The 25,777-nt window shown below is 46.3% G+C and overlaps 1 protein-coding gene across 4 annotated transcripts in view; it reads right to left on the bottom strand.

The window, feature by feature from the left end:
* Ccdc91 (coiled-coil domain containing 91) overlaps nucleotides 1-25,777 on the bottom strand; it is a 172,628-nt gene that overhangs the window by 84,110 nt on the left and 62,741 nt on the right. For all 4 annotated transcript variants that reach the window (XM_041639198.1, XM_041639192.1, XM_041639216.1 and 1 more), the window contains one exon: nucleotides 3,751-3,828. In XM_041639198.1, coding sequence (XP_041495132.1) covers nucleotides 3,751-3,828 — 78 coding nt within the window. The remainder of the gene's footprint in view (nucleotides 1-3,750; nucleotides 3,829-25,777) is intronic.

Raw genomic sequence — 25,777 nt, 5'->3', positions numbered from 1 at the left:
CCACACACTAAGACAATGGGGATGTTCTATCGGGATCTCACCAAGGCCAGCTGGCTTAGGACTGAAAAAGCATGGGATAAATCCGTACTAGCTGAACATAGCGGACAATGAGGAATACTGAGAACTCAAGAACAATCGCAGTGGGTTTTTGATCCTACTGCACGTACTGGCTTTGGGGGATCCTAGGCAGCTTGGATGCTCACCTTACGAGACCTGGATAGAGGTGGGCGGTCCTTGGGCTTCCCACAGGTCAGGGAACCCTGATTCTCTTCAAGCAGATGAGGGAGGGGGACTTGATCGGGGGAGGGAGAGGGAAATGGGAAGCGGTTGCCGGGAGGAGGCAGAAATCCTTAATAAATAAATAAATTAAAAAAAAAGAATAGCAAAATAAAGTCTTTTACAAAATGACTGCTCTTTAAGTAAATCCTATGCTAAGTTTAAGTTAAAAACAAAAAATAATGTGGGAAAGAGTGGGGCTGCAATTGAAAAAAATATCCTCTATATAGTAGCAAAACAAAAATTTTAAGCAAAAGAACATGTTCAGATCTTACTTGTGTCAAGCTGGGATTTTTTAATGAGCCGAGCTGGAGTGAGATAAGTAAAAGCAGCACGCTGGACTTGAGTGGCTCGAGAACTTCCCAGCGCTATTAGAACAAGCTAGAGACTGGATTTCAACACACTGAGTCAACTAAGTACTTCCTTGGAAAATTCTTCCCGAGAGTTACTTAGGGAAAAAAGAAAAACCGTTTCTGAGGTGCGGTTAGCACTGAAAATTACCTTACCTCCAGTACTGGTGGGCCTGTGCTAGACTAAGGTGTGAGAAACTGGGAATAGAGCAACAGAAAGCAGGAGCTCTGTGCAGAAGGTGCTCTCTCTACAGACAAGTCAAGACAGACACCACACAGTCCCTCTGTGTCAGTAAATGCCGTCCTTTTTCCATGCATGACTTTCCTTGGTTCTCTCCTGGTACACTGGCCCTCCTCCACAAAGAGCTCTGACTCCAAAAGCACAAGGCTGGAGTTCGTTAGAAACCATCTTTGTGTAAATCAAATCCTGCTCGCTGAGCTACAACTAAAACTCAAATGTTTCTTTTCCCCTTAACTCTCAAGAACAAGGATTAGTTCTTCCTATACTCACTTTCTCTGAATTTATCCTGTTGTAAAATCACATATGTATACGCACACATGTGTACATACAAGTGGATGCATACCCTTACAGTTTAGTCAACGGGATAAAAACACAGATAATAACAACAGAAAGCTGAAGCCAAACCCAGTCACAGACAAGGGAACACCAATGGAGACAGTCACAGCACACAGGTCCTTCGGGGAAGTAACTTTGAAAAACAGACACAGGCCCTGGCTACACCTACTGGTTTAGTTTCCCAAGAAGATACCCACCCCAGAATATGTGCCTTTGACAAGCAACACAAGGTATTTATCATGCCCTATAAAATCACAGCGCTCTGATTCATAGACAACTGCTTAGGTCACCTTCAAACAAAAGCACAGGGTGGCATGGCCACTTGAGTTAGGAAAGGCAGACACGGTATCAGTGTCCCTGGCAGAGGTTCTGCGCTTCTCAGAACTGCTGGTCCGGAGGCAGCACTCCATCAAGACAACAGAATTCCATGACTACCGAATGAGCAAATAATTGAGAAGCTTTTCTGCTGCTTGTGCTCAGTTACCAGACTCTAGGGCCTTTCAGGACTTACATTCGCTCCACTGTGCTAGATCCTAAGAGAAAAGATGTTCAAAGTCAGTGCATAATTCATAATAGCCAGGGCCTGGAAACAAAAGATGACCCTCAACAAATAATGGATTTTAGCAAAGGAGCATTACCCAACTGTTAAAACTAATGCCATCAGGAACTCTGAAGACAAATGGATGGAACTAGAAAAAACAATCATCCTGAGTGAGGTAACCCAGACCTAGAAAGACAAACATGGCGTGTACTTACTCATAAGTGAACACAAGCTGTGAAATAAAGGATAATCATGCTACGATCCATAGACCCAGAGAAGTTAGATAACAAGGATGGCCCAGGGCGGGACATGTGGATCTCCCGGGATGGAAACATAAGGGATGGGGTAGGGGGTGGATGGAGGGGGTAGTACTGAAAGGGATTGACTGGAAAGAGGGGGCAGTTCGGGGTCAGGGACACTCTGTAGGCCATTTGATTAATTCCCAACTCTTCATTAAATCACGATGGAGCAGGCTGGAACTTTTCAGTCCTACTCGAAGGGCAAGACGTGACTATGGTAGATAAGCAGATACAACGAGCAGGTCTCAGCCAGCCTTCTTCAGAAATGGCATTGGCAAAGAGTACTATGAAAAGGTATATGATTTATTATCTCATTAGTTACCAGTGTTGAGAATGATACAAACACGCTTGTTGAAGAAGGAATATTGTGGAGCTGGAGAGGTGGTTCTGCAGCTAGGGGCCCTGGCTGCTCTTGCAGAGGCCCAGGGCTCAGTTCCCAGCTCCCTCATGGCTGCTCACAGCCACCTGCAGCTCCAGTTTTAGGAGATATGTGACTGTCTTTTGGTAAATTTCATACCAGCTATACTATCTATCACTGATATGACATACCATAATCTGTTATTACTTAATTATACACAAATCTTTTAGCTAATTTTTAAAAAGCATATAAGTTTTTCAATTTCACTTAAATATTATAACATTTTTCCTATAACAGGTAAAGCCACATCAGAGGTAGAGACACTAGGCAATTAACTCGTTACATAGTGTTTTGCATTACACTTCACCTGCCGATAGTCTCAAAAGTTTTGAGGCTCACAAATGTAACTCTGTCATCAGTGAGTACACTTTCAATGGCCAATACACTCAGTGGATTGGTCACCAAATAAGGTGTGGTGGGGTCTGAACTGTTCCGCAAAGGCTCCTATGTGAAACCTCAGTGACAGATGATGAGATCTTCTGGAAATGACTGATAATGGTGGACCTAACCTCAGGGAGGCAGTTGGAGGAAGTAAGTCTCTGGGGACACGTCCTTCTAAGACCCCTCCCTTGCCTCAGCTCCTGGGCTGCCATCAAGTGAACATCTGCCACTCACACTCATTATGACACTCAGTTTTATTATGGAAACAAAGCAAGGAGTCAACAGACTGTGAAAGGAAACCTCCAAAACCATGAGCCAAAATCAACCCTTCCTCCCAGAGGCTGTGTAGAGCCAGCGTACGACGGTGAAGAGGACTGACAAACATGGAAAGCTATATGAGAGGTCTCTGACCTGTGTGTGGTTCCAATGACCTGTGTCTGGTTCTATATGACCTGTGTCTGGTTCTATATGACCTGTGTCTGGTTCTATATGACCTGTGTGTGGTTCTGTATGACCTGTGTGTGGTTCTATATGACCTGTGTGTGGTTCTATATGACCTGTGTGTGGTTCTATATGACCTGTGTGTGGCTCTATATGACCTGTGTGTGGCTCTATATGACCTGTGTGTGGTTCTATATGACCTGTGTGTGGCTCTATATGACCTGTGTGTGGCTCTATATGACCTGTGTCTGGTTCTATATGACCCGTGTGTGTGTGGCTCTCTATGACCCGTGTGTGACTCTCTATGACCCATGTCTGGCTCTCTATGACCTGTGTCTGGCTCTCTATGACCCGTGTCTGCCTCTCTATGACCCGTGTCTGCCTCTCTATGACCCGTTGTGGCACTCTATGCACAAGAGTAAAGCTTTCCCCGGCTTTGCAGAGGGAGCAGAACCTCCTGCACCTACCTTATACTCATCCACAATAATGCTCAGTGCCTCGTGCCCAGCCTTCCTCATGTCTTCCAGTTCTTGCTTATGCTTTTCCTGAAAAGGAAAAAGGAAACTGAATGTATAATTTGTTCTTCAGGTTTGTGCCACAGTAGTAATAAAGTGACCACCTTTCCTTTTATACCCCGTGGCTTGCAGCACAGAGTCTGCAAGTGACATCGAGGAGAATCGGATTAGCTGGCTTGATTTTTTGGATAAAAGTTCATCTAAAGGCAAGCAGAGAGGCTCTCTGTGAGTTTGAAGCCAATCAGGACTACATAGTGAAAGACAAGCAACTAAGGGCCAAATAGTGACATTCTGTTTCAAAAAATATATATATAAAAAAAAGTGGACGTATTTGAGTACTTTCTCCAAAATCAGGTTTGTTTTCTTCATAAAATTCAGTAACATGCAGGCTTTTATGTCTTCCATTATTCCTTCTGATGAAAATAAGACACCTTGATCACACTTAGCAATCCTGCAACACTCATTCTTTAGTTCCTTATGTCCAGAAAGGTCCTCACAGGAGTGCCGCAGTCTGGGCTCCCACTTCCCAGGTCACCTGGCTCCCCTATGCGTCAGAGGCAGATGTACTGGGGATTCAAAGACTAGCTACTGAATAGATACATACATAAATGGGGAACTGCATAATCAGCAGCAACATTTGCATAACTACCATAGTGTGATTCACCTAAGGTTCATTCTCCAATACCCAAGCTATAAATTATTTCTCAATCCATATCTCCTTTATGCTTTGACACTGCCAAGCCTACTAAAACTCATATGCATCCCTTCTAATAAATTAATCCAAGCAGAGAAAGACCACCTTTTGTAGCTGGAGGCTGCTTGGTCGTTCCTGGCCCAGACTTCCGAAATAATCACTCAGAAACTGCCATCTGAATCACTGCTTGACCAATAGCTTAAGCATATTTTTAGCTAGCTCTTATATCTTTGGTTAACCCATTTCTATTAATCTATGTATCGCCACATGGTTGTGGCCTATTGGCAAGGTTCTAGCGTGTCTGTCCTCTATGGAGGCTCCATGGCTTCTCTTGACTCCACCTTCTTTCTCCCAGCATTCAGTTTATTTCCCCCCACCTAGCTCTGTTCTGCCCTGCACAGGCCCAAAACAGCTTCTTTATTCATTAACCAATAAAAGCAGCACATATACAGAAGGACCTCCCGCACCAACTTTTTGCCACACAGATGGTGCACAGCCATCCTTTGACTGACAGGCTGGTAAGGAATAGGAAAACAAAGAAACTCTCCACCTAAGCTAGGGTAACTGATCCTGCCTCCCAGGTTCCTTAGAGGACTCAGTCTAGAAAGAGCCCACTGGGACTGAAAGTGATGGCGCCGTCTGACTGAGACTTTTCCAGTGCAGGCTTGACCAGCACTTTCTCTGAAGCCACAGGTCATAACCAGCTCCCCTGGAGAAGGCGCACATGCAACTTCAGGCCACACAGAGGGAGATCAACACATGGGACAGCAGGGGAAAGCCCAGGGCTCGGAGGAGGCTGTCCTGCTGTGCTCCGGGGATCACCCAGGTCCTGCTGTGCTCCGGGGATCACCCAGGTCCTGCTGTGCTCCGGGGATCACCCAGGTCCTGCTGTGCTCCGGGGATCACCCAGGTCCTGCTGTGCTCCGGGGATCACCCAGGTCCTGCTGTGCTCCGGGGATCACCCAGGTCCTGCTGTGCTCCGGGGATCACCCAGGTCCTGCTGTGCTCCGGGGATCACCCAGGTCCTGCTGTTCTCCGGGGATCACCCAGGTCCTGCTGTGCTCTGGGGATCACCCAGGTCCTGCTGTGCTCCGGGGATCACCCAGGTCCTGCTGTGGTCTGGGGATCACCCAGGTTGGCCTACTGGAAACCAGAGCAAGGAAAGCTCAGGCCATGTAAATGGAGACTGTACTCTCGTATCCCAGCTGCCAGAACCCAAATAATCACACCGAAGCTACATTAATTATAACACTGTTTGACCTGTTAGCCCAGGCTTCTTATTAACTAACTCTTACATCTTATATTAACCCATTTCTATTATTTTATATTTTACCACGAGGTTTGTGGTTTGTTACCTCTTGCTTCTTGGGTGATTACATGGCGCCTCTGACTCGTCTTCTTTCCTTCTCTATGTCTGCTTGGATTTCCCACCCTGCTATATTCTGCCCTGCCATTGGCCAAAACAGGTTCTTTATTAACCAATGGTGATAAAATATATTCATAGCATATAGAGGGGGCTCTCACATCAAGGCCATCATACACATGTCCAAACAAAGAGATATAATGCAACGCCACCTGCATGCTTCTCAGTGACACAAGACATTCCTTCAGGGTCTCCCTCGATAGCCTAGATAACCTAGGACTCACTACACAGTCTCCCAGGCTGGTTTCCAACTGACATCATTCCTCCTTCTGCCTATCCAGTGCTGGATTCAGGCTTGAACACCATATTCAGCTTCCTTCTGACAAGGGCATCAGGTCTGGCTGAGCCCGAAGGACTCCCTACCCCTTGCAGAGAGTGTAGGCTTAGGCTGAGAGTCACCGAAGGACTCCCTAACCCCCTGCAGAGAGTGTAGGCATACGCTGAGAGTCACTGAAGGACTCCCTACCCCCTGCAGAGAGTGTAGGCATAGGCTGAGAGACATCTGGCACTTGGGTTTCTTTATACACCTGGTAACAAGTTATAGCGCAGAAATCTTCCCATGGGTCTCAAAATCTCATTTTCAGACAAATATTAAGTGGACAGAAATAACAGATCTGAGGACCAGTCTGAAAGTATCAGGCAGAAACACAAACAGAAGCAAACTTCCTTGGCAAAGCTGTGACAGCATCTATGTTGTGACCTCGGTAAGCCTGTCCCCTCAGCTTATGGTAACACAAATCCCCAGGATTCCTTTGACCGAACAGCCTTGACCACTAAGGGCTGCCTCCACACACTGCAGACATTCCATCTGCAAGCTTAGAAGGGCCTTGCTGAGTCCTGCTCACCAAAAAGACGACACTAGAACAAATTCCTCCAAAACTAACTGACAAATAGAAGACATGGTTGTATAGAGAACTCCAAATCTCCTTGCAGAGGCACAGAAAAAAGTAGCTCATTTTCCTACATGCTAATTTACAAAGGTTGACAACCTCATATCCATATCTAAACCAAAACTAAGCAATTCATAAGTTAGCAAATGAGGAACGAAGATGAAACCCCTGTCTCCCTCCTTAAGCACAGAGGCTCGTCTGTCCAATGGCAGGCTTTCAGGCTCTTCATTGGCTCCTCCCCCACGAGGAGCCAATGAAGAACACAGCTTCCAGGGAAGCCACTGGGCATCACATTAGCACCACTTGGGGTGCTAAATTCTTCAAAGGTGGGTCCTTGAGAAGACAGCTTAAAACTAATTTAAGCCAAGCAAAGCAAAGAGGGGATGGAAATGGACGTGAGAAAAGAACGAACATTAAGATGTAGGAGGCAAATGGGTAAGGGATGATGATGGAAGAAGGGGGGAAGGGAAGGTGAGAAAGAGGGGACACAGAGCAGCAGTCACCATGATCTCCCTCCCTGCTGGGGGATCAGAGGGTGGCATTCAGTCAATTAACATGGGAGCACAGTCCCCAGGCAAGGGGTGGCTCACTGCTGAAGCCTCTGCTGGACAAGCCTGAAACCTAAGTTCAAGCCCCAGCGTCCATTACAGCCTGGTTGTATTGGAGTGTCCCCACAATCCCAGAGCTGGGGCTTGCTAGACAATCGTCTCAAAATCACTGTGTGTGATTTAGGAAGACATCAGACATCGGCCTCTGCTCTATACACACATGAACACACATGTGCACACATACATACAGACATACACACACACACACACAAATACCTGTGCACACAACACACCTAAAAACGTCACTCTAACCATTATGGATACAAACTTCACTGTAAATGCTGTTGCTGCACGGCTTCTCCGGGGGTGCACGTTTCCTGTAGTTTAGCCTCAAGGGCAGGAGCGCCTAGGAAGTTTCTCCAGATAGCTAACCTGTGGTTGTTATAAAGTAGCCGAGCAAGAAAAGCCACCTCTTCATGCTTTGGCTACTGGTCTGTGTTGGGTGTTTCTGCCCACAATATTATCATTCGGCTTCACTGTAGTGTGATTCTAATTGGTCTTAATAATAAAACCCGGAGTCAGATATTAGGGGGTAAAAGCTGCAAGATCAGAGAAGCAGAGCAGCCAGGCACTAGTTTTTACCTCTACTAAGTCCTCAGACCACATAGGGTATCCTGTCTCTACATGTCCTCAGACTGAATGCAATGAGCTTCTCTCTCTTATATTCCTCTCTCCCCCCAACAACATTCCTTCCTGTCTCTACCTCCCTAGTGCTGGGATTAAAGGTGTGAGCTACCCCTGCCTCTGTTTCTTTTAGACTAGATCAATCTCATGTAGCCCAGAGTGGCCTTAACTCAACAGAGACCCATCTGCCTCTCCCTCCTAAATGCTGGGATTAAAAGTGTGTGTCACCACTGCCTGGCCTCTAAGGCTAACTAGAGGCTAGCTCCACACACTGATCTTCAGGCAAGCTTTATTTGTTAGATCACAAAGAAAATATCACCACACTTCATGTATTTCAACATTCTAAAATCCCAGCTTTGAGACTTGCAGTGACTGGCAGTCTCACCAGTGACACACCCCCAAAGACGTGGTTTGAGTCATCATTCTTGTATCCAATATGACTGGATGAGATAAGATCTGACCATCCTGGAGTCAGTGTGAACCCTAATGCAACTGCTGGGATCCTTGCTAGGGAAAGGGAACGAACATGAGGTGGAGCCTCTGAGAGGCAATGAAGACCAAGTGGAGACAGTCGTGCCGTAGGCAGAAAACACGGAGCACCACCCTTCCACGGGAAGACCAAGTGGAGACAGTCACACCGTAGGCAGACAACACGGAGCACCACCCTTCCACGGGAAGACCAAGTGGAGACAGTCACACCGTAGGCAGACAACATGGAGCACTACCCTTCCACAGGAGCCTTCAACAAGACCTGGCCCTGCAGAGATGGCTGTAGAATGTCTGCATGGGTGAGGTTGGGAGAACACGGGATGTGGAGAAAGAAGCCGGCACTACTCTCAAGAATGCTGTGACACATTCCATACAGGGACGAGAAAGGGCTGAAGTAGGAGAGGCCATGGTGGCAAAGGCACTGAGTAAAAAAAAGAGTGGGTAACTTGTGGGTCTACATATGAGACAGCATCACCGTCTGTGAAGGCAGCACGTGCGCACACCACAGAGCCACCACACCACCCACAGAGCCGCGCACAGGTCCAGGCAAGTTCACACCAGTCTGCCTTATCATCTATCTTCCTTTTGTTTCTAAAGAAAATTAGAAATTCATAAATCAAAAAGATTTCATTAAGCTCTCTCAAAGCAAAGACCACAAATTCTAATACAGTTTGACACTGAGTAAGGATGTTACATAGGCTGAAGAATCTGGGCTTTCAAATGCAGGAAGAAAATAACTCATCAAAATGGGGAGAGTCTATGCTATCAAGAAAATTTATCTTCTCCTCTGTCTGTGACAGGAGATGGATCTCGACTAAGAAGTATTTACTAGAGTTTAATCATACTAAAGGAAACTAAAGGGTCAAGCTTGTCTGTTTCCGTAAGATATCAAATTTCCTATTTTTTAAAATAGTCAAGAAAAGATTAATAAATTGCTTTTAAATTCCAAACTACATATTTTTCTGTAATGTTTGCAACTTGTTAAACTCAATTTTATTCAAATATTGCATTTTTAGTGTAACTGAAGATTCCCTACATTACAGCCCCTAGAATTTCAAATTTACTTTTTTCCTTTTTTTGGAAAATATCTATTTATTCCAAATAAAATAACTTTCCGATATGAAATTAATTACCAGAAGGAACTACTTGTGACATAAAGCATATGTTCTATCTCGCAAATGCAATGTTCTCCCTCTCACAACTGTTAATTGACAAATCAACACAGGCATTAGCTCTCAGAAAACGCGGGTCAATTTTCTCAGGTTAACATCAGAGGAACACAGAAAGTTTTGAGCAGAAACAGGGGGCGTCCACCTTGAAAGGACCAGGAGTCCTTGATGCACCAAAAGGGTCAGGTAGCGATTCTGCCAAGAGAGCAGTTTGATAAAACAAAACAATGATTCTATAACTTTGTACCATCTGCAAAATCTGCTAACAAACCAGTGGAATATCTAAACTATGGAACCAGGAAGACCAAAGACAAAAACCAAATTCCTTCCTCTATAGTACTTTATAAAAGATAAATCTACAGGTAAAAGGCAGAAAAATGAGGAGCCCTTTCCTCTAAGTTCCTTTTTTCTCTCGGCACCCTCTCTGCAGAGGAGACAGTTTGCAGGACCTTTGGTTGTGTAGAGGGGCTAAATGTGCATGGCGTGGAGCCTCCCTACACAGCTGGCTCCCGCAGTCTCAGTTGGTGGGTCAGCTGTTCCAGTAGCAACAGAAATCTACCACATCCCTAGACCCTTCGTGAGCTTCTAAAGCCAGGACAATACTCATACAGCCAGCAAGATGGTACTGCCCTCTTCTCTCATGGATGCAGTGTGATTTCCCAGAAGTTCTGGGTCTGATGGTATCACCAATGGAGTTACCTCAGGGTCTTCACAGCTTCCTCTTCCTACTCCCTGCAACGCAACCTGGGACCCCTCATGGGATTCAAACCCTCATGTCACAAGCTCTGTGCTCAATCCCCACCACTAGAATTCTCACTGCCATCTACAGCGTAGCGATGTCAAGGGTCTGCTTGTCCTTGGCTCCCTTTACTGCAAGACGAAGAGCTGAAAACTACAAACCTGTTTCAAAAACAAAACTGCCCTCCAATGCAGAGACTGGGAAGACAGCTACTCGGTAAAACGACCACAGCATACATTTGTATGAGCATTTGTAACTCAGTGCTGAGAGGTGGAGACAGGCAACAGCCAGACAAATAGACGAGCTCCCAGTATAGTGACGGACCTTGTCATAGAAAGTAGGTGGAGGGTGATAGAGGATGACAGCTGCCAATGACAGATAACATCCTAGGCATACAACACACACACACGCACACACACCTGCCATTGATCGATAACATCCGAGACATAAAACACACACACACGCACACACACCTGCCATTGATCGATAACATCCAAACATACAACACACACGCATGCACACACACCTGCCACTGATTGATAACATCCGAACATACAACACACACGCATGCACACCTGCCATTGATTGATAACACCCTATGCATACAACGCACACATGCAAGCACACATGCAGCACTCCTGTGCTCACAAATTCTAAGCTAATAACACTGTCTTCTAAGTTCCAGATGAGTCATTTAAAGTGCAGTTTACATTAGCTAATGGTGAGAACAGGGAGCAGCCAGTGACAAAGTCACCCCATAGAGCCGTCCGTGAAGCCTATACAGTCCTGTAGCTACACATCCAGCCCCTGGCCCAGCCGTCCATGAAGCCTCTACGGTCCTGTATCTACACATCCAGCCCCTGACCCAGCCGTCCATGAAGCCCATAGGGTCCTGTATCTACACATCCAGCCCCTGACCCAGCCGTCCATTGTTACGGGAGGTCCTCCCACTCCTACAGCCTATCGCCACTGAGATACCAGCCCACTGGGGCGTGGTCTCTCTCCCTTTAAAAAAGCGGCCACTTCCCTCTCCTCTCTCTCTTCACTTCCTGCTCCGCTGGCGACTAGACTCCCTTCCTGGTTGCGCAGAGGACTGACGGTGATCTGTAAGTTTTTTCCCCTTTAAATAAATACCACCCTATTAATCATAATTCCAAACTGGTGTGACATTGTTTATGACTTACGCCTTCAATCCATGAAGCCTATACGGTCCTGTATCTACACATCCAGCCCCTGACCCAGCCGTCCATGAAGCCCATACAGAACTGTATCTACACATCCAGCCCCTGGCCCAGCCGTCCATGAAGCTTATACGGTCCTGTATCTACACATCCAGCCCCTGGCCCAGCCGTCCATGAAGCCTATACGGAACTGTATCTACACATCCAGCCCCTGGCCCGACAATAATTCTTCTAATAATTTACACTAAATCTACCGTAAGTCAAAATGTGATTTTTTTTCTTCTTAAAGTTTTTTAGGTTTACCTTCTTTTATGCCTAACATATGTATGTGCACTGTGTGTGTGCCAGGTGCCCCCAAAGGCCAGAAGAGGGGCTGAGATTCCTGTGGATCTGGAGTGACAGCCAGTTGTGAGGCACCAAGGGGATGCTGGGAACCAAACTCCAATCCTCTCTAAGAACAACTGCTCCCAACCACGAGACCACCTCCCCATCTTCCCACCTGGGCTTTTCTGACAAACAGCATGGACAGGCTCAGGGTGCGGCTTGGGGGCACAGTATCTGAGGAGCACACAGAAAGTGCCAGGTTTAACACCCCCCACACCCCAACCACCATCACCTGCAAAAGAAACCAGCAATGCAGGAACATGGTTTTAAAGCAGAAAACAAAACAAACCAGATGTGAAAGGGCTAGTTCCCACGACAGAATCCCGCCGAAGTGATGGCTGTATCACAAGGAAACAGGAATGCTTGCTATGCTAGATGAACAGCAGATAGGAAGGCCTGGATCAGACCGCAGTGAAAATATTCGTTAAGGACAAGGAGCCAAGTGCGGAGCTGGTGTCTAAGGAAACATGAGGGATAATACCGACCCTTGGCATTAAGGACAAATCTCCCAGGGCCAACATTACCACAGAAATTATGCCATAAACTGAAAAAAATAGTGTAAGTCACCACTGCAAATTGAGGACAACTGGCCTGGAACAGCTTCAACCGAGTCTGAGCTGCAATCAATGGTAAGCTGGAAAGCTATGTTACAAGCACGTGAATAGAGCACACCACCACCAAAACCCGGCCCTTCTTACAGAGAGAGCACAAGTTGTAAACAGACTAACAAATGGGAAATACCTTTATTAGCAGAAACCAGACTGAAACCCCTGTGCACGCTCAAAGACAGGACAGCTGTCAGGTTGTCGCTTAAGGAGAGAAAGAAAAGATTTTCCCACAGACCACTGAGGTAAGGCATCTCCCTTTATACCCACAGGAGCAGGGCGACCCCAGGGTCAGCAGGAGGAGTCACAGGACTCCACAGAACAAGACCAGCAGCGTTCCTTCTCTGTCCTTGCTCGTGGTCATTCTGCAAACCTTCCCTGCCTCTGGGAATGAAGCTGCTGTGCACCCCAGAAGCAGCATAGAGACTCTGGACAAACTTTAGAAAACGATGCCTATGCCACCCCAGCCAAATGCCGGCCTGAATCAAACGCTCGCACTGACTTGGTAAGCCTTTCTAAGTTCCCTTTTAGAGATAATGCAACCACAATTAAACAAGTCATCACAATATAACCATTGCTAAAATATCCAAAGCTCACCATGGAAATTTGTTTACCCAGCGGAGCTGAAGGAAAACTGTCTCTGAAGCATCTCCCAGGAAGCAGGGTTTCTAAACTCTGCACCTGCAAGCACCTGTCAATCAGCCCATCACATTTTGCTCACAGCACCTGAGCACCTGCACAGCATCTGAGCACCTGTCAATCAGCCCATCACACTCCGCTCACAGCACACCAGGCTGGACCTCATTCTGGAACTGTCTGTTCTTTTGAATTAGCGACTGAGTGACTGGGAGTTGTCTGCTTATTTTCCCCATTTATTGATAAGAAATCAGATTAAAGAGTCTATTTTTATTTCCCTGGAAAGGAATATGGAGAGAGAAAAATGCAAGAGAAGGAATTATTTTTGTTCTTATAATCCACCCCTCAAAGTAATTCGTTTGTTCTCTAACAATAAGCCAATTATCAATAGGAAAGCAAAGATAACTGACAGACATCTCTGCTACACACAAGACGTGCGCACACGGGTATTCTTCTGGGTCTTCTGTAAGAAGCAGCGTTGCCACAGCAGCAAGAGCAGGTGAACATGGAGCTGCAGCTCCCAACGCAGGCAGGCGTGGCTGATCCATTTTCAAACCAACAAAGACAAACAGAGGGCTGTCTTACACTGGAGTTCTGTCCAAACTAAAAAACGTAAATAAAATACAAAATGGACTTTAAACGAAATAATAAAGGGAAAGTTAGTGTGTGTCATTTTGTCTAAGTAAGTGACGGTGGTGAGACCCCTTTGCACTAACTGCTGTCACGATGAGCTCTGCTGTGCCGTCACAGCCCTGCCTGCTCACAGGGAGGCCCGACTTCTTGCCTCTTCCCGCCCATCATGCTAAAGCCAAGGGAGCCACTTCCCGGATACCACTGAACTGAACTGGATCCGGTTTCTTACATCATTAGACAAACCCAAAGACTAGTAACTCAGAAAACTATTTCTTTGGTTTAAAAAAAAAAAAATCCTAAGAACCAAACACATGTCAAAAACAAAAAAAAGTTCTCCAGAATGTATGTGCAGACAGAATGTCCACCTACAGTCCTGTGTGTGCAAACAGAATGCCCACCTACAGTCCTGTGTGTGCGACAGAATGTCCACCTACAGTCCTGTGTGTGCAGACAGAATGCCCACCTACAGCCCTGTGTGTGCAGATAGAATGCCCACCTATAATCCTGTGTGTGCGGACAGAATGCCCACCTACAGCCCTGTGTGTGCAGATAGAATGCCCACCTACAGTCCTGTGTGTGCGGACAGAATGACCACCTACAGTCCTGTGTGTGCGGACAGAATGTCCACCTACAGTCCTGTGTGTGCGGACAGAATGCCCACCTACAGCCCTGTGTGTGCGGACAGAATGCCCACCTACAGCCCTGTGTGTGCAGATAGAATGCCCACCTACAGTCCTGTGTGTGCGGACAGAATGACCACCTACCGTCCTGTGGACCACCCTAACAGAGGACCACCCTAACAGAGAGAGCTGACTGGCTTGCTCAGAGCCCAAACACTAGGAAAAGAGGGGAAGGACTAAAGCCTGACTTTTAAGAACCCCTGGACAAAAGGAAGGATTTATCTGTAATTCCAAGAAAAAATGCCTGTCACTGAGCGCCGGGAAATACCTGCTTTAAATAAACCCATTTTCCCTCTTAAAACTGCTCCTTCAAACTGTGCTGGGCCAGCAAATTAGATTAAAAAAAAATACACCCCACTCTAAATGTGGAAAGGCAGCTCTTCTAGCAAAAGATCTGCCCACTAAGCGTTCTACACAGACCTTGTTGACCGACATTCTCAAGTTCCACCCCTACTAAGATGTTGACACACACACACACACACACACACACACACCACCCCAGACATCACTGAACTCTAAACCATGATCACTGACGTCTGCCTTTAAAAACACAATTGGGGACAGTGTGGGGACAGGTGGCACAGCAAATCCAAGGCCAATCCAGGCTATGGAGTCAGTGCCAGGCCAGTTTATGCTACAAAGTGAAATCAGTTCTCAAACATAAAAATTAAACATGTGAAAGCAAACCATTACAAACCATTGGGTATACGCTTTAGTGCCAGTTTTATCAAGGTTGGGAATCAATCTCAGGCCTGCAGGTGCACGTGTTAGGTAAATGCTCTACCACCGTGCAGCACCTTCCCAACCCTTCAATATGGTTTCACAACAGTCATAATTAAAAATGTGAATATTAAGAACTGGCTGAGTACAGAACAGGCCTCACAGTAATATATCCATAAGACAGAGAAATATTCTGATAAACCTGTAATATGCCTTTGGATTAGGCTTCATGAAACTGTACAGGGACTGTGTGTAAACTGAGGTAAGGGAAGGCTAATGCTGTCAGGGTTAACAGCTGCAGTAAAGAACAGGTTTTAAAGTGTGAGAGGATAAGGAAGCAGAAGACCCTTGAAGGGTACTTCCACCAACACAAGTTTGTAAAGTGAGGACAAAAGCCAAGCACCAGCCAACCCCAGAGTCCTCTCAGACCACAGAGTCTTATATGACTGCTTACTCAGGAATCATCTGTAATTCCAAGTCAACACACCAGGAGCTTCTATAATCACCCCAAAACAAACTGATAAAAACCACTGGTTAAGGAAGAAGCTGCTTTGGCCTATGGTAGAGCAGAATATAGCTAGGTGGGAAGGACAAACTGAATACAGGGGGAAAGGAAAGAAGGCGGAGTCAGGGAGATGCCAGCAGTTGCCAAAAGCAAGATGTGAGGTGACAAGCCATGAGCCCATGGTCAAATGTAGAGTAATAGAAATGAGTTAATTTAAGTTGTAAGAGCTAGCTAATAAGCTTGAGCTAATAGGCCTAACAGTTTGTAATTAATATTAAGCTTCAGAGTAGCTATTTGGGAACTGGTAGATGGGAGAGAAACCTCCAACTTCAGTGGGCTGGAGAGATGGCTCAGCAGTAACCAGCATGTACTTACTGTTCTTCCAAAGGACCCCAGTTAGGACCCATGTCAGTTGGCTCACAACCTCCTAACAGCAGGGGATGACACTTGATCCTGGCCTCTGTGGGCACATGTGCACACATCACACAGAGAAAGCACACAATTATTTTAAAAGCCAATATGTAACAAAAAGAAAATGTGGCGTGGTCTAACATTTAGGACAAAATGACAATCTTGTCTCCATGGCAGCATTGTGGACAACTGACACTTCCATGGTATTTTCAGCATTCAGCACTGTTACTGATGATGTCACTGCCTACGGTGGCCCGTAAGGCCCCTAGGGCTGTCTTGTGTTCATTAGTGCCAGCAAAGTCAAGCACAAAATACTGATGCCAGGTTTCTTCAGACACTGCTGCCAGCTGGGCCAGGGCTAATACATCAACAGTATACCGTAAGCAAGATGGCCTTAACAGGAGGGCACATAAAACAAGGATCTTCCTCGGTCTCTCGCCACCTTGTTTTCCGAGGAAGAGCTTTTCCCTGAACCTGGAGCTCACCAATTCAGCTTAACTGGTTGGCCCACTGATTGACAGGTCTCTCCTGCCTCTGCCTTCGTGGTGTTGAAACTACAGACACATGCTGCCGCTCCCAACTGAGATATTCCTCATGGTCCTTCCACACGGTGCAGAGTGACCGCTCATCTCTCCAGCTCCTGGAATATTTTGTGAGTGACCAGCCACTAACATTCCCAGGATTCATTCAAGTTCACAAAATATTGACGAACTTTCTAAATAAAAATGAAGAAGACAGGTACTCTGAACAGGGGCTTCCTCTCATTGCTTTATAAGAAATATAATAAAGAGGTAGAAAAGGACTTTCCACTGCCATTTTAACAAATACTTTCAAATGTCAAGCTCAAGTTCCAGAGACTTGCAGGCCATGCCTTCCCTTCATCCTCTTGGCAGCTGGGTCACGACCCTCTGTGTGCTTCTCAGAACCTTTTTTCAAACGCAAGTTGCATGAAGTAAACATGGAAGCAATCCTTCCCTCGCTCAAGATGCTGACTGTGTCTTTCTTGACAAGCTAACGTGCTATCCTGTTACCACGCTGATTTCTGCTCATTTGAGGGCTCATTACTGAAGCGGGAAGCCCTGCATCTGGCTTACCAAGACTTCTGTCACAAATGTGCTGACAGAATCGACAACGGGTTAGCCATACACTGTGTACAGGTCCTCTCCTAATATGCGCACGTGGCTGCCACGAATCCTCCTGATTGGAGGGCTAACATTACTGCAGACAAGCCATGAACTGTCTCCTAGCTCTGTGAAGAACACTACAGAGTAATCATTCCAAAAATAGACTAATTTATTATAACTATCATTGCCATAACGTCCTGGGCTTCAGAAGAGAGGGAAGAGGCTTCATTATTTCAAGGGCTGTGGCTTTTCCACAATGTTTAAAAATCTCGCAGCACAAACTACAGCATCATCACCACCTCCCTAGAGCACTGCGCTCCAGCCTCTCCTGCCCCTATAACGTTAGCCCAGCTGGACTCGTTTCCTTGTGTGAACCTCTGTCAGGACAGCTGTGCTGGCTGCAAACACTCGGCGCTGGATTTTCAGACTGAGACCACGGACAACCAGAAACCACAAGCCTGGAGTGGAGATAGGACTCTGTCTTTGGAGTCAGGATGCAGTTTGGCCTGTGTAGCTCATCACTTTTTATGTTGTGGAAGTGAAATAAAAGTTAAGGAAAAGATCCATGTTTAACTGTCTTTGTCTCGAGACTACTCCCTGATCTTTCAAACAGATGTCAAAGAATCTAGATTACAATCCCAAATGCTGCATTTAATGCAGAAGTCTAATTGAAAACAATTTCTGATCTGAGAGCAAGAATTTTTCTTTACTGGAGAGAAATCCAGAAGAGCAGCAGGCTTGCTTGGTGTTCAGCTCACTCAAGAAATAGAGATTACCTTCTCAGAAGGCTTCCTGCACAACAACCAGATTCATTTTCTTCTCTTTGTGTAAAGGCTGAAAATGGGCTGTGGGCATTACTCTGCCACAAGGTCGGGGCACCCATCTCCCACTGGGAAGAAGTAAGTCCCAAGAGAGCAACAACCTGTGAGCGTTATCCAGCCCTGTTCCAATCACTGTACTCTGGAACATCTCTGCAAACTTACACTATCCACACACACCAGCTCTGACAGTCCTATGAGCATTAATCATATATAAATCTCCTCTTATAAAAACACAAAATGCGCCAAACAGAAAGCCTGGCATGGTGGTGCATGCCTTTAATCCCAACACCTAGAAGGTAGAGGTAGGTGGATCTCTTGAGAGTTCCAGGTCTGCCAGGGATACACAGTAAGACCCTGTATCAAAAAGAAGAAGAAAATTAAGCACTGTACACTGAAGTATGTACACTGAAGTATGCGGTGAGGGTTTTGCCCACAGAGAGCGATGCGGTCAGAGCTCCTATCTGCGGGGATAGCAGATGAGGGCTCTGCCCGATGGAGCATCTGCAGGGTGTGGCAGAGAAGGAAGGATTCAGTGGAAATGAAATTCACTCCGCAGCACTATAAATCACTCTGGGATGAACAGAAGGAAGGAGAGTCAACCAAGGGACAAAGGCTGTGAAGTCCAATCCAAACACCTTGCTTCCACAAAACTTCTTGGTCCTGGAAGCCCCACGCAACTCAAGCATCTTTGGAACAACGGGCAGCTGTTTCCCACGCAGCTTCTGCAGTAAGACTGCAGGCAGGTACCTTTATTCCCCATTCAAAGACACTGCACGGTCCAGGTAGGAAAAAAATACATGTTTATCCCCCAAAAGTCACACTTTACAGGGTTAGTGGGAAGTAAATGGGTTGCAGTGTTTCCCAAACACCATCATTTCAACTATCTGAGGGTTATTCAAGAACTCCAACTGCACTAGGGATTTTTATTTTAAATATTGATTTTCAGCTAAATAGTCCATTACTGAGGAATTTTTCAAAGACAGTTAAGAAGGTATTTGTTTTTAATTTATAAACATAAATAAAAGGGTTTTTAATATGCTAATTTTATCTCTTAACGCATTTACAAAATACAGTAATTCTCCACAGTAAACTTCCTGGTCCTCTGGCTCTTAGACACTTTCCACCCTGATCCCCTGCAACGTTTCCTGAGCCTTCCATACAGGAGTTGTACTGCAGATGGATCAGTTGGGACTGCGCTCCACAACTCTGCATTTTGATTGGCTGCGGCTTTCTGTAATGGTCTCCATCTAATTTCAGAAGCTACAACCATGAAGTCTCACCAACATAACTAAACATGAGCCAGACAAGGACAACACCGTTAAACAGCCTAAGGTGGGTGGCGGAAAGCTGGCGGGGCCTCAGTGTTGTGGTGGGGAGTGGTGGGGCTGCGTCCCCAGCACCCAGGCCGCCTGCTAGCTTATGCCCTGAAATAATTACACGGACACTGTATTCTTTTAAACACTGCTTGGCCCATTATATCTAGCCTCTTCTCGGCTAACTCTCGCACCTGGACTAGCCCATTTCTAATAATGTGTAGCACTTTATTAATGTGCGCTTACCGGGAAGATTCTAGCCTACGTCCATCCTGGGTCGGAGCTTCATCGCGTGTGTCTCAGAGAGCAGAGCTATCGCATCTAACCAGGAGAGGGGAGCATGGTGTCTCTCTTCCAAAGAGCAGAGCTGTCGAGTCTGAGCTCACTTCCTCTTCCTCCCAGCATTCTGTTCTGTTTACTCCTCCCACCTATGTTTTAACCTATGAGGCCAAGCAGTTTCTTTATTACTTAACCAATGACCTTCCTCCATCACCTCAGCCCACGACAGGCAGCAGGAGTGCTGACAGCCAGAGACACAGTCTTCCCCAAGAAGGGCACACCAATCGGTTTTCCCACTCCAAATGGTCAGGCTTCAAACCACACAGACAAGGAGCACAGCCCAGACTGGACGAGTTTCCTGACACATTTAGGAACACAGAGAAAGACACTTGGAATATTTAACCTACATAGTGCTGCAAGGATAGACAGGGAATGCTCCAAATACTCCCACACACAACCCTAATTTGCTCAAAAGCTGCTTCTGGATTATGCTACAACTGACCTCACACCTATAGAAGAAGGTATGCCTGTGTCTCACTTACCAACAGACCCTAAGCTCTGGGCTTCCTGGGCAGACACCTGGAATCTGCCCTCCACTCTGCTCATGTGCAGCAGCGGCCATTCCGCTTTCCACCCGACACCTCCAGGCCATTCTGCTTTCCATCCGACACCTCCCTTGGAAAGATGTGGGATTCCCCTCTGTATGCTGTGATATTGTTGGTTAATAAAGGAGCTATAGGGGAACAGAGCAAGGTGGGGAAAACTAAACTGAATGCTGGGAGAAAGAAGGCAGAGTCAGAGAGAAGCCATGGAGCCCTGTTGGAGACAGATGCCAGAACATTAGCTGCTAAGACACAGCCACGTGGCAATACACAGATTAATAGAAATTGATTAAATTAATATGCAAGAGTTAGCCAATAAGAAGCAAGCAATGATTTAATAGAATTTCTGTGTGGTGATTTTGGGGCTAAGCAGCTGGGAACCAACAGTGGCCTCCCTACCACAATCGAACACAGGCAATACTTCTATGGCCCCACCCTACAATGGAGGCACAAATCGCAGCCACCCTTCGCCTAACAACGTGTGACACTTTTAGTATATTCCAGTGTGATCCGGCCTTTGCTTCAGCTACCAAATGATTCCTTAGTGTTCCCAGATGATATCCGATCACAGACTACAATGTATGAGGCATTTCATACATTATACTTGGTGCTAAGTCCTGAAAACAAAACCAAAAAGCACTCACCATTTCAAATCCTAGTGTTCCTACAGTCTGGAAGGGGAGTTAGATACTAAAAAGCAGGGAAATAACGGGGCAGAGGATGTGTAAGGACTGAAGTCCACCCGCATTACTTTAAAGTCATGGGACCAGGAGCTTGTGTAACCACAACAGCTAAAGAGGAGGAGCATCGCTAAGTCTGCTATTCCTGTTTGAGCAAAGTGTGAAGGGAGAGACTGGAGGCAGGCTGAGAGCGAGAGAACCGAGGGAGAGAGTCACAACAGAGGAGAAATGATCAGAGAGCCACGGTGCCTTCAGCCTGGGCACCTGGAGAGGTGACTGTCCCCCACCTAGGATGGCTCTTCAGAGGGAGAGGCTGGGATTCCAGGGAGCACATATGCAGGGTGGGGCAACCTGAGGCAGGTAGTGTTGCCTGACTGCCCTCCACCCTGCAGTTCCACTGGCAATACGCTATATACCAAAGGAAATCCATCACTATTGTTATGAAATGTACAGTCAACAGAAATGATTAACAGGGAAAGGCCTGGAAAATACCATAAACAGAAAGGCAAAGCCATTCTGGGTGTTTTCCTTCCTTCTCTGACAGTTGCTCAATTCATTTCAGCCTAAAATTCTGTCACTACATCATCTCAACTTTCATCTATTTCCCATTCTTTACACCTGGCGATGATCCTGGAGTAGTCTCCCCATCTATAAACCTATCTTTGACTGTGGCATTCCCTCAGACTCACCCAAACAAACGTCTTCTCAAAGAGCAAGAGAAGCTCATCTTTGACAGGCTCTAACAACTTCTTCTGATTTGGTCCCTAACCAGTTCCCACCCTATCAGATCCCATACGGACTGACAAGACACCCTCACTACTCAACTGTGCGTTGCAACTGTGGGTGCCATTCATGCCACTGCCGGCCAGTCAGCTCCGGATGGTCCAGAAGGCCCAGGAGCTCCACTGATGGCTTCTCCCAGTCCGCGTCGGAAGCCTTCACAAACAGCAGGGCCCTTCGTGCACACGGACTCGAACATGAGTGGATTTACACGCTGCCACTGCCTATGGGAGGATACGGGAACTCACGGCAATCTGAGGTGCTAGCAGACTTCAGCCTTTCAGGATGATAACAGGAAATCTAATTTCTAAATTTGTTGGCATTACTGGAAGTGAGTCTTTAGAACGCATGGGAACGTGACAAAAGATGACAAAAGATCAGAATGCTAAGACTCAAAACTCTGAAAGTCAACAGCCCCAGGTTGGAGGGCTCAGAGCAAGTCCTATCCTAGCAGTCACTGACCTCCACTGCCACAATTCTCACCAAAATCCAAACAAAATCAATCTTGCAAAAGTAGCCAGGAAAGTGACATATAAAACACTAAATAACTAAATCCGCCAGTCACTGAAGCAACACAGACGCCTTGCCCCGTGAACACGAGGAAATGAGAGAGGATGCCAGAGCTCAGCATAGTAGGGTGCTGGACGGGTGAACCCAAATCGGGGCATGGGGGTAGGGAGCTGGGGTGTGTGTGCGTGTGCAAACAGTCTAAGAGCTGCCGTGAGAACTCAGACAGAAGAGCAGCTGGGACTGTCTTATGCAGCCTGCAGGAAATGCAGGTGAGTCAGAACCTGTATAAAATGAGCAACTCACTAGACAACAACAGATGCCTGCATCCAGTATAGGAAGAAAGAGCACTAACACAATGGTGTATGAACACCTAAAAGTGTCTGTACTGCACTGAGAACCACAGAGAACCCTGACACACGAAGGTCTTTGTAAACAATATCAATTAAGATAGAAATAAGAAGACAACGAAAGAAGAGACAAGGGAAATGCAGAAAATGTAAACAGTCAGTGACTATAAGAAAAAAAGCCACACATGTTTGGTGTGACAAGCACAAAGCAGGCAGGTCCCCCTGCAGGTGCTGGCTGGGTGAACTCAGATGAAGTGCTGGGAGTAATGAACAGTCTCTGCCTGCAAGAGGGCCACTCACACGGTGTGAGACCACAGTATCTTTCATATTCTAACCTACAGTTTTATAGACTATGTTGCTAGAAAAATAGTTTTAGGAAAGTGTGCCAAACATATATAATGTGGAAGAAAAAAGTCATGAAGTCAGAGTGGGTGCCAGGGGCACATAGAAAGAACATACACCAAAACCAGTACAGAAGCTGGATGCTACAGACCAGCTAAACAAGAGAGGTTCTCCCACTAGCGGGGGTTCTGCCACTGCAAGTCTGCAGTGAAAGAGTAGAGGTCCATGAACCGAAAAGAGGGGAAAGTGGGCGATATCCGGGGTGAAGACTGACCAGCCAGACAGTGGAGCCCTGTTCAGCAGTTCCTATGTAGTGGAGAGTGTGTGCATGAGGACCGAGGCCTGCTCTCATCTGGGGGCCGCTCTGGACACTCACGCTGCTGTGGATGGCATCGGTGCGGCCAGCCGGTATCCAGTGAGCGTTCAGACCTGCTGTACTCTGATCCGCTTTTACTCCACACTGCACTGCATCCACAGTTTCTGGCAGATACTACTTTCATGGAAGATGTTATATAATAGCATATACTGGCTTGAAATGAAATAAACTTTAGTAATGCTTATATCACAAATTGGTGTTGAGGAGATAGTTTAGCAGTTAATAGCACTGGCTGCTCTTCCAGAGGACCTGGATTCAATTCCCAGAATCCACATGGCAGCTCATAATTGTGTGCAACTCCAACCCAGGGGATCCAGTGTCCTCTTCTGGCCTATGCAGACAAAGTCCCATAATACCCATAAAAGTAAATAATTAAAGAAAAATTACATGAGTTGTAACTTCCCTCGGTTGGCTTACACTGTGAACTACTTCAAAATTGACGTCACCCAAGCCCAGCACAGACAAACAGGGTATATTAAATGGACAACTATAGCATAATCTGAAATTTAAAAACCAAACTCTCAACCCGTTTCTTAGACTGCTTGTGCAATCTAATGGAGCACCAAAGACTGGACAGCTTAAATACCCAGCATTAACAGCTCACAATTCTAGATGCTGGAAGCACAAGAGCAAAGGGGCAGCATGGTGAGAAAATGCCGAGGGCTTCTCCAGGCTCATCACAAGGGCCCCACTCTCCAGACTCCATTTGCACCTGTCTTCCACAGACTCCAACTCCCACACCAACGAAAGGCTTCTCTGCTCCTGCTTCAGGGTCCTTGGCATGGCCAGCTCATGACAACAAAACACTGTCAAGAAGACTTCATTCGCTCAGGGCTTCCTCCACTCTCTACAGGGAAGGAAGTAGTCAAACAGTGAATGTATCAACAAGATTCTATTAAGTTTTCAAGAAAGTAGCAGAAATAGGGCAGGAAAAAGACGACCAGCCTTAATTAGAAGTTGGAAAAATATTGTCTCATGAAGTAACTGCAAGACTACTATGACCTAAATAATGACCCTCTAATGGTGGTTCAGCATTCCCATAATGCCCTTGTTCTCCCAGACATGCTAAGGCATAATACCTCCTCGACAGCGAACATTTAGAGGGCAGAGGACCTCAAACCAAGCACAGCAAATATCCTTGAACTATTTCCCCATTAGATGTCTACAACTGAGAAAGGTCAGAAATTGAGAATCCTTCAAATGGTCATAACACAAACACAGCACTGGGAAACAGCTGGCCCTTTCCAACATTATCTCAGGTACGTAAGCCTGGGAGCGACATCTTAGCGTGTTCTTCTGACAGTGCACACAGACTCATCTTTTCTTCTATGTTCTATATGAAAAAACTCTAACTGAGGAGAAGTCTGCGGTGTAGCTGCTAGGTAAACTATATGAATTTAATGAGATCTGTCCCACACTCATCTCACATTGGCTGCTGAGGTCTGTGGCTTTGTTCTAGAATGGCTGAGGTCAGAGGCTGACCTCAGAGAAGTAGAGAGAGAGAGCAGGAGCTCCCTAGAGACTGCGAACTGGCGTTTTCAAAAATAACAGGTTCCTTTGCCACCGGGAGAGAACAAGGCTTATCCATTACAAGTCCGTGTTTTCCTCTTGCGGTGATGTTGTTAAACAACAAGAAACAACCTATTACCAACACTTCCCAACATTGACTGACAGCAAAACCCTGCACACCCGAGGCTTCGCCATGACACACAGCACAGCAGAAGAAAGGTGACAACGGGGCACACAGACATTCTTGGAGCAGACACAGTGGCTGTCAACATTAAAACCACATTTTACCAAATCATACATCATCAGGTCAACTTGAAAAGTTATGCCATCTTATAGAGCAAAGCTCCAACCCCCATCAATGACTACAACTCTGTCGCTTTCCCTGTTTGTGCACGGATCTTTACAAGAATATCAATCCCAAGAGGTCCTGGGTTATAGGACCAGGAAGCTTCTGTAGGCAGCCCTGAGCGACCTGTGACCTAAATCACTGAGAACTGTAGACTACATGAATATACAGCCAGAATCTACGTTTCCAGAGACTTCATACAGAATCACATGTGAACTTAGAGACTCAGAGTGGGCGCTCATTTTCATCTTACAGAATGCTTCCTCTTTACCACGGTTGACACACTTAAACTGTGGAACTATGTAGGGGCCAGCGCTGGCTGTGCAGCACCCTCACCAACATCCGCTCTGGGGCTCTTTCCAGAGACTCCGACCTCCTTTATGCCTCGAAACGCATGACCAAGTTCATGTGCCAGCACAAAGTACAGCCCAGTCTGGGTCAGATTCCGTGGGCTGATCCTGCCGAGGCATCAATTCCCCGAAGAACTGACCTCAACAGCGCTGGTCTCTTCTTAAACACGGCTGATTCTGCGCTCTTAGCTGACTAGTAGTGATTGTCC

The sequence above is a fragment of the Microtus oregoni genome, unplaced genomic scaffold, assembly GCF_018167655.1.
Source record: "Microtus oregoni isolate MIOR12 unplaced genomic scaffold, Mior012 000002F_ref0000024, whole genome shotgun sequence".
In the NCBI taxonomy this organism is placed as follows: Eukaryota; Metazoa; Chordata; class Mammalia; order Rodentia; family Cricetidae; genus Microtus; species Microtus oregoni.
The sequence above is the reverse complement of the archived record's forward strand: the minus strand, read 5'-3'. Positions and strand labels throughout refer to the sequence as shown.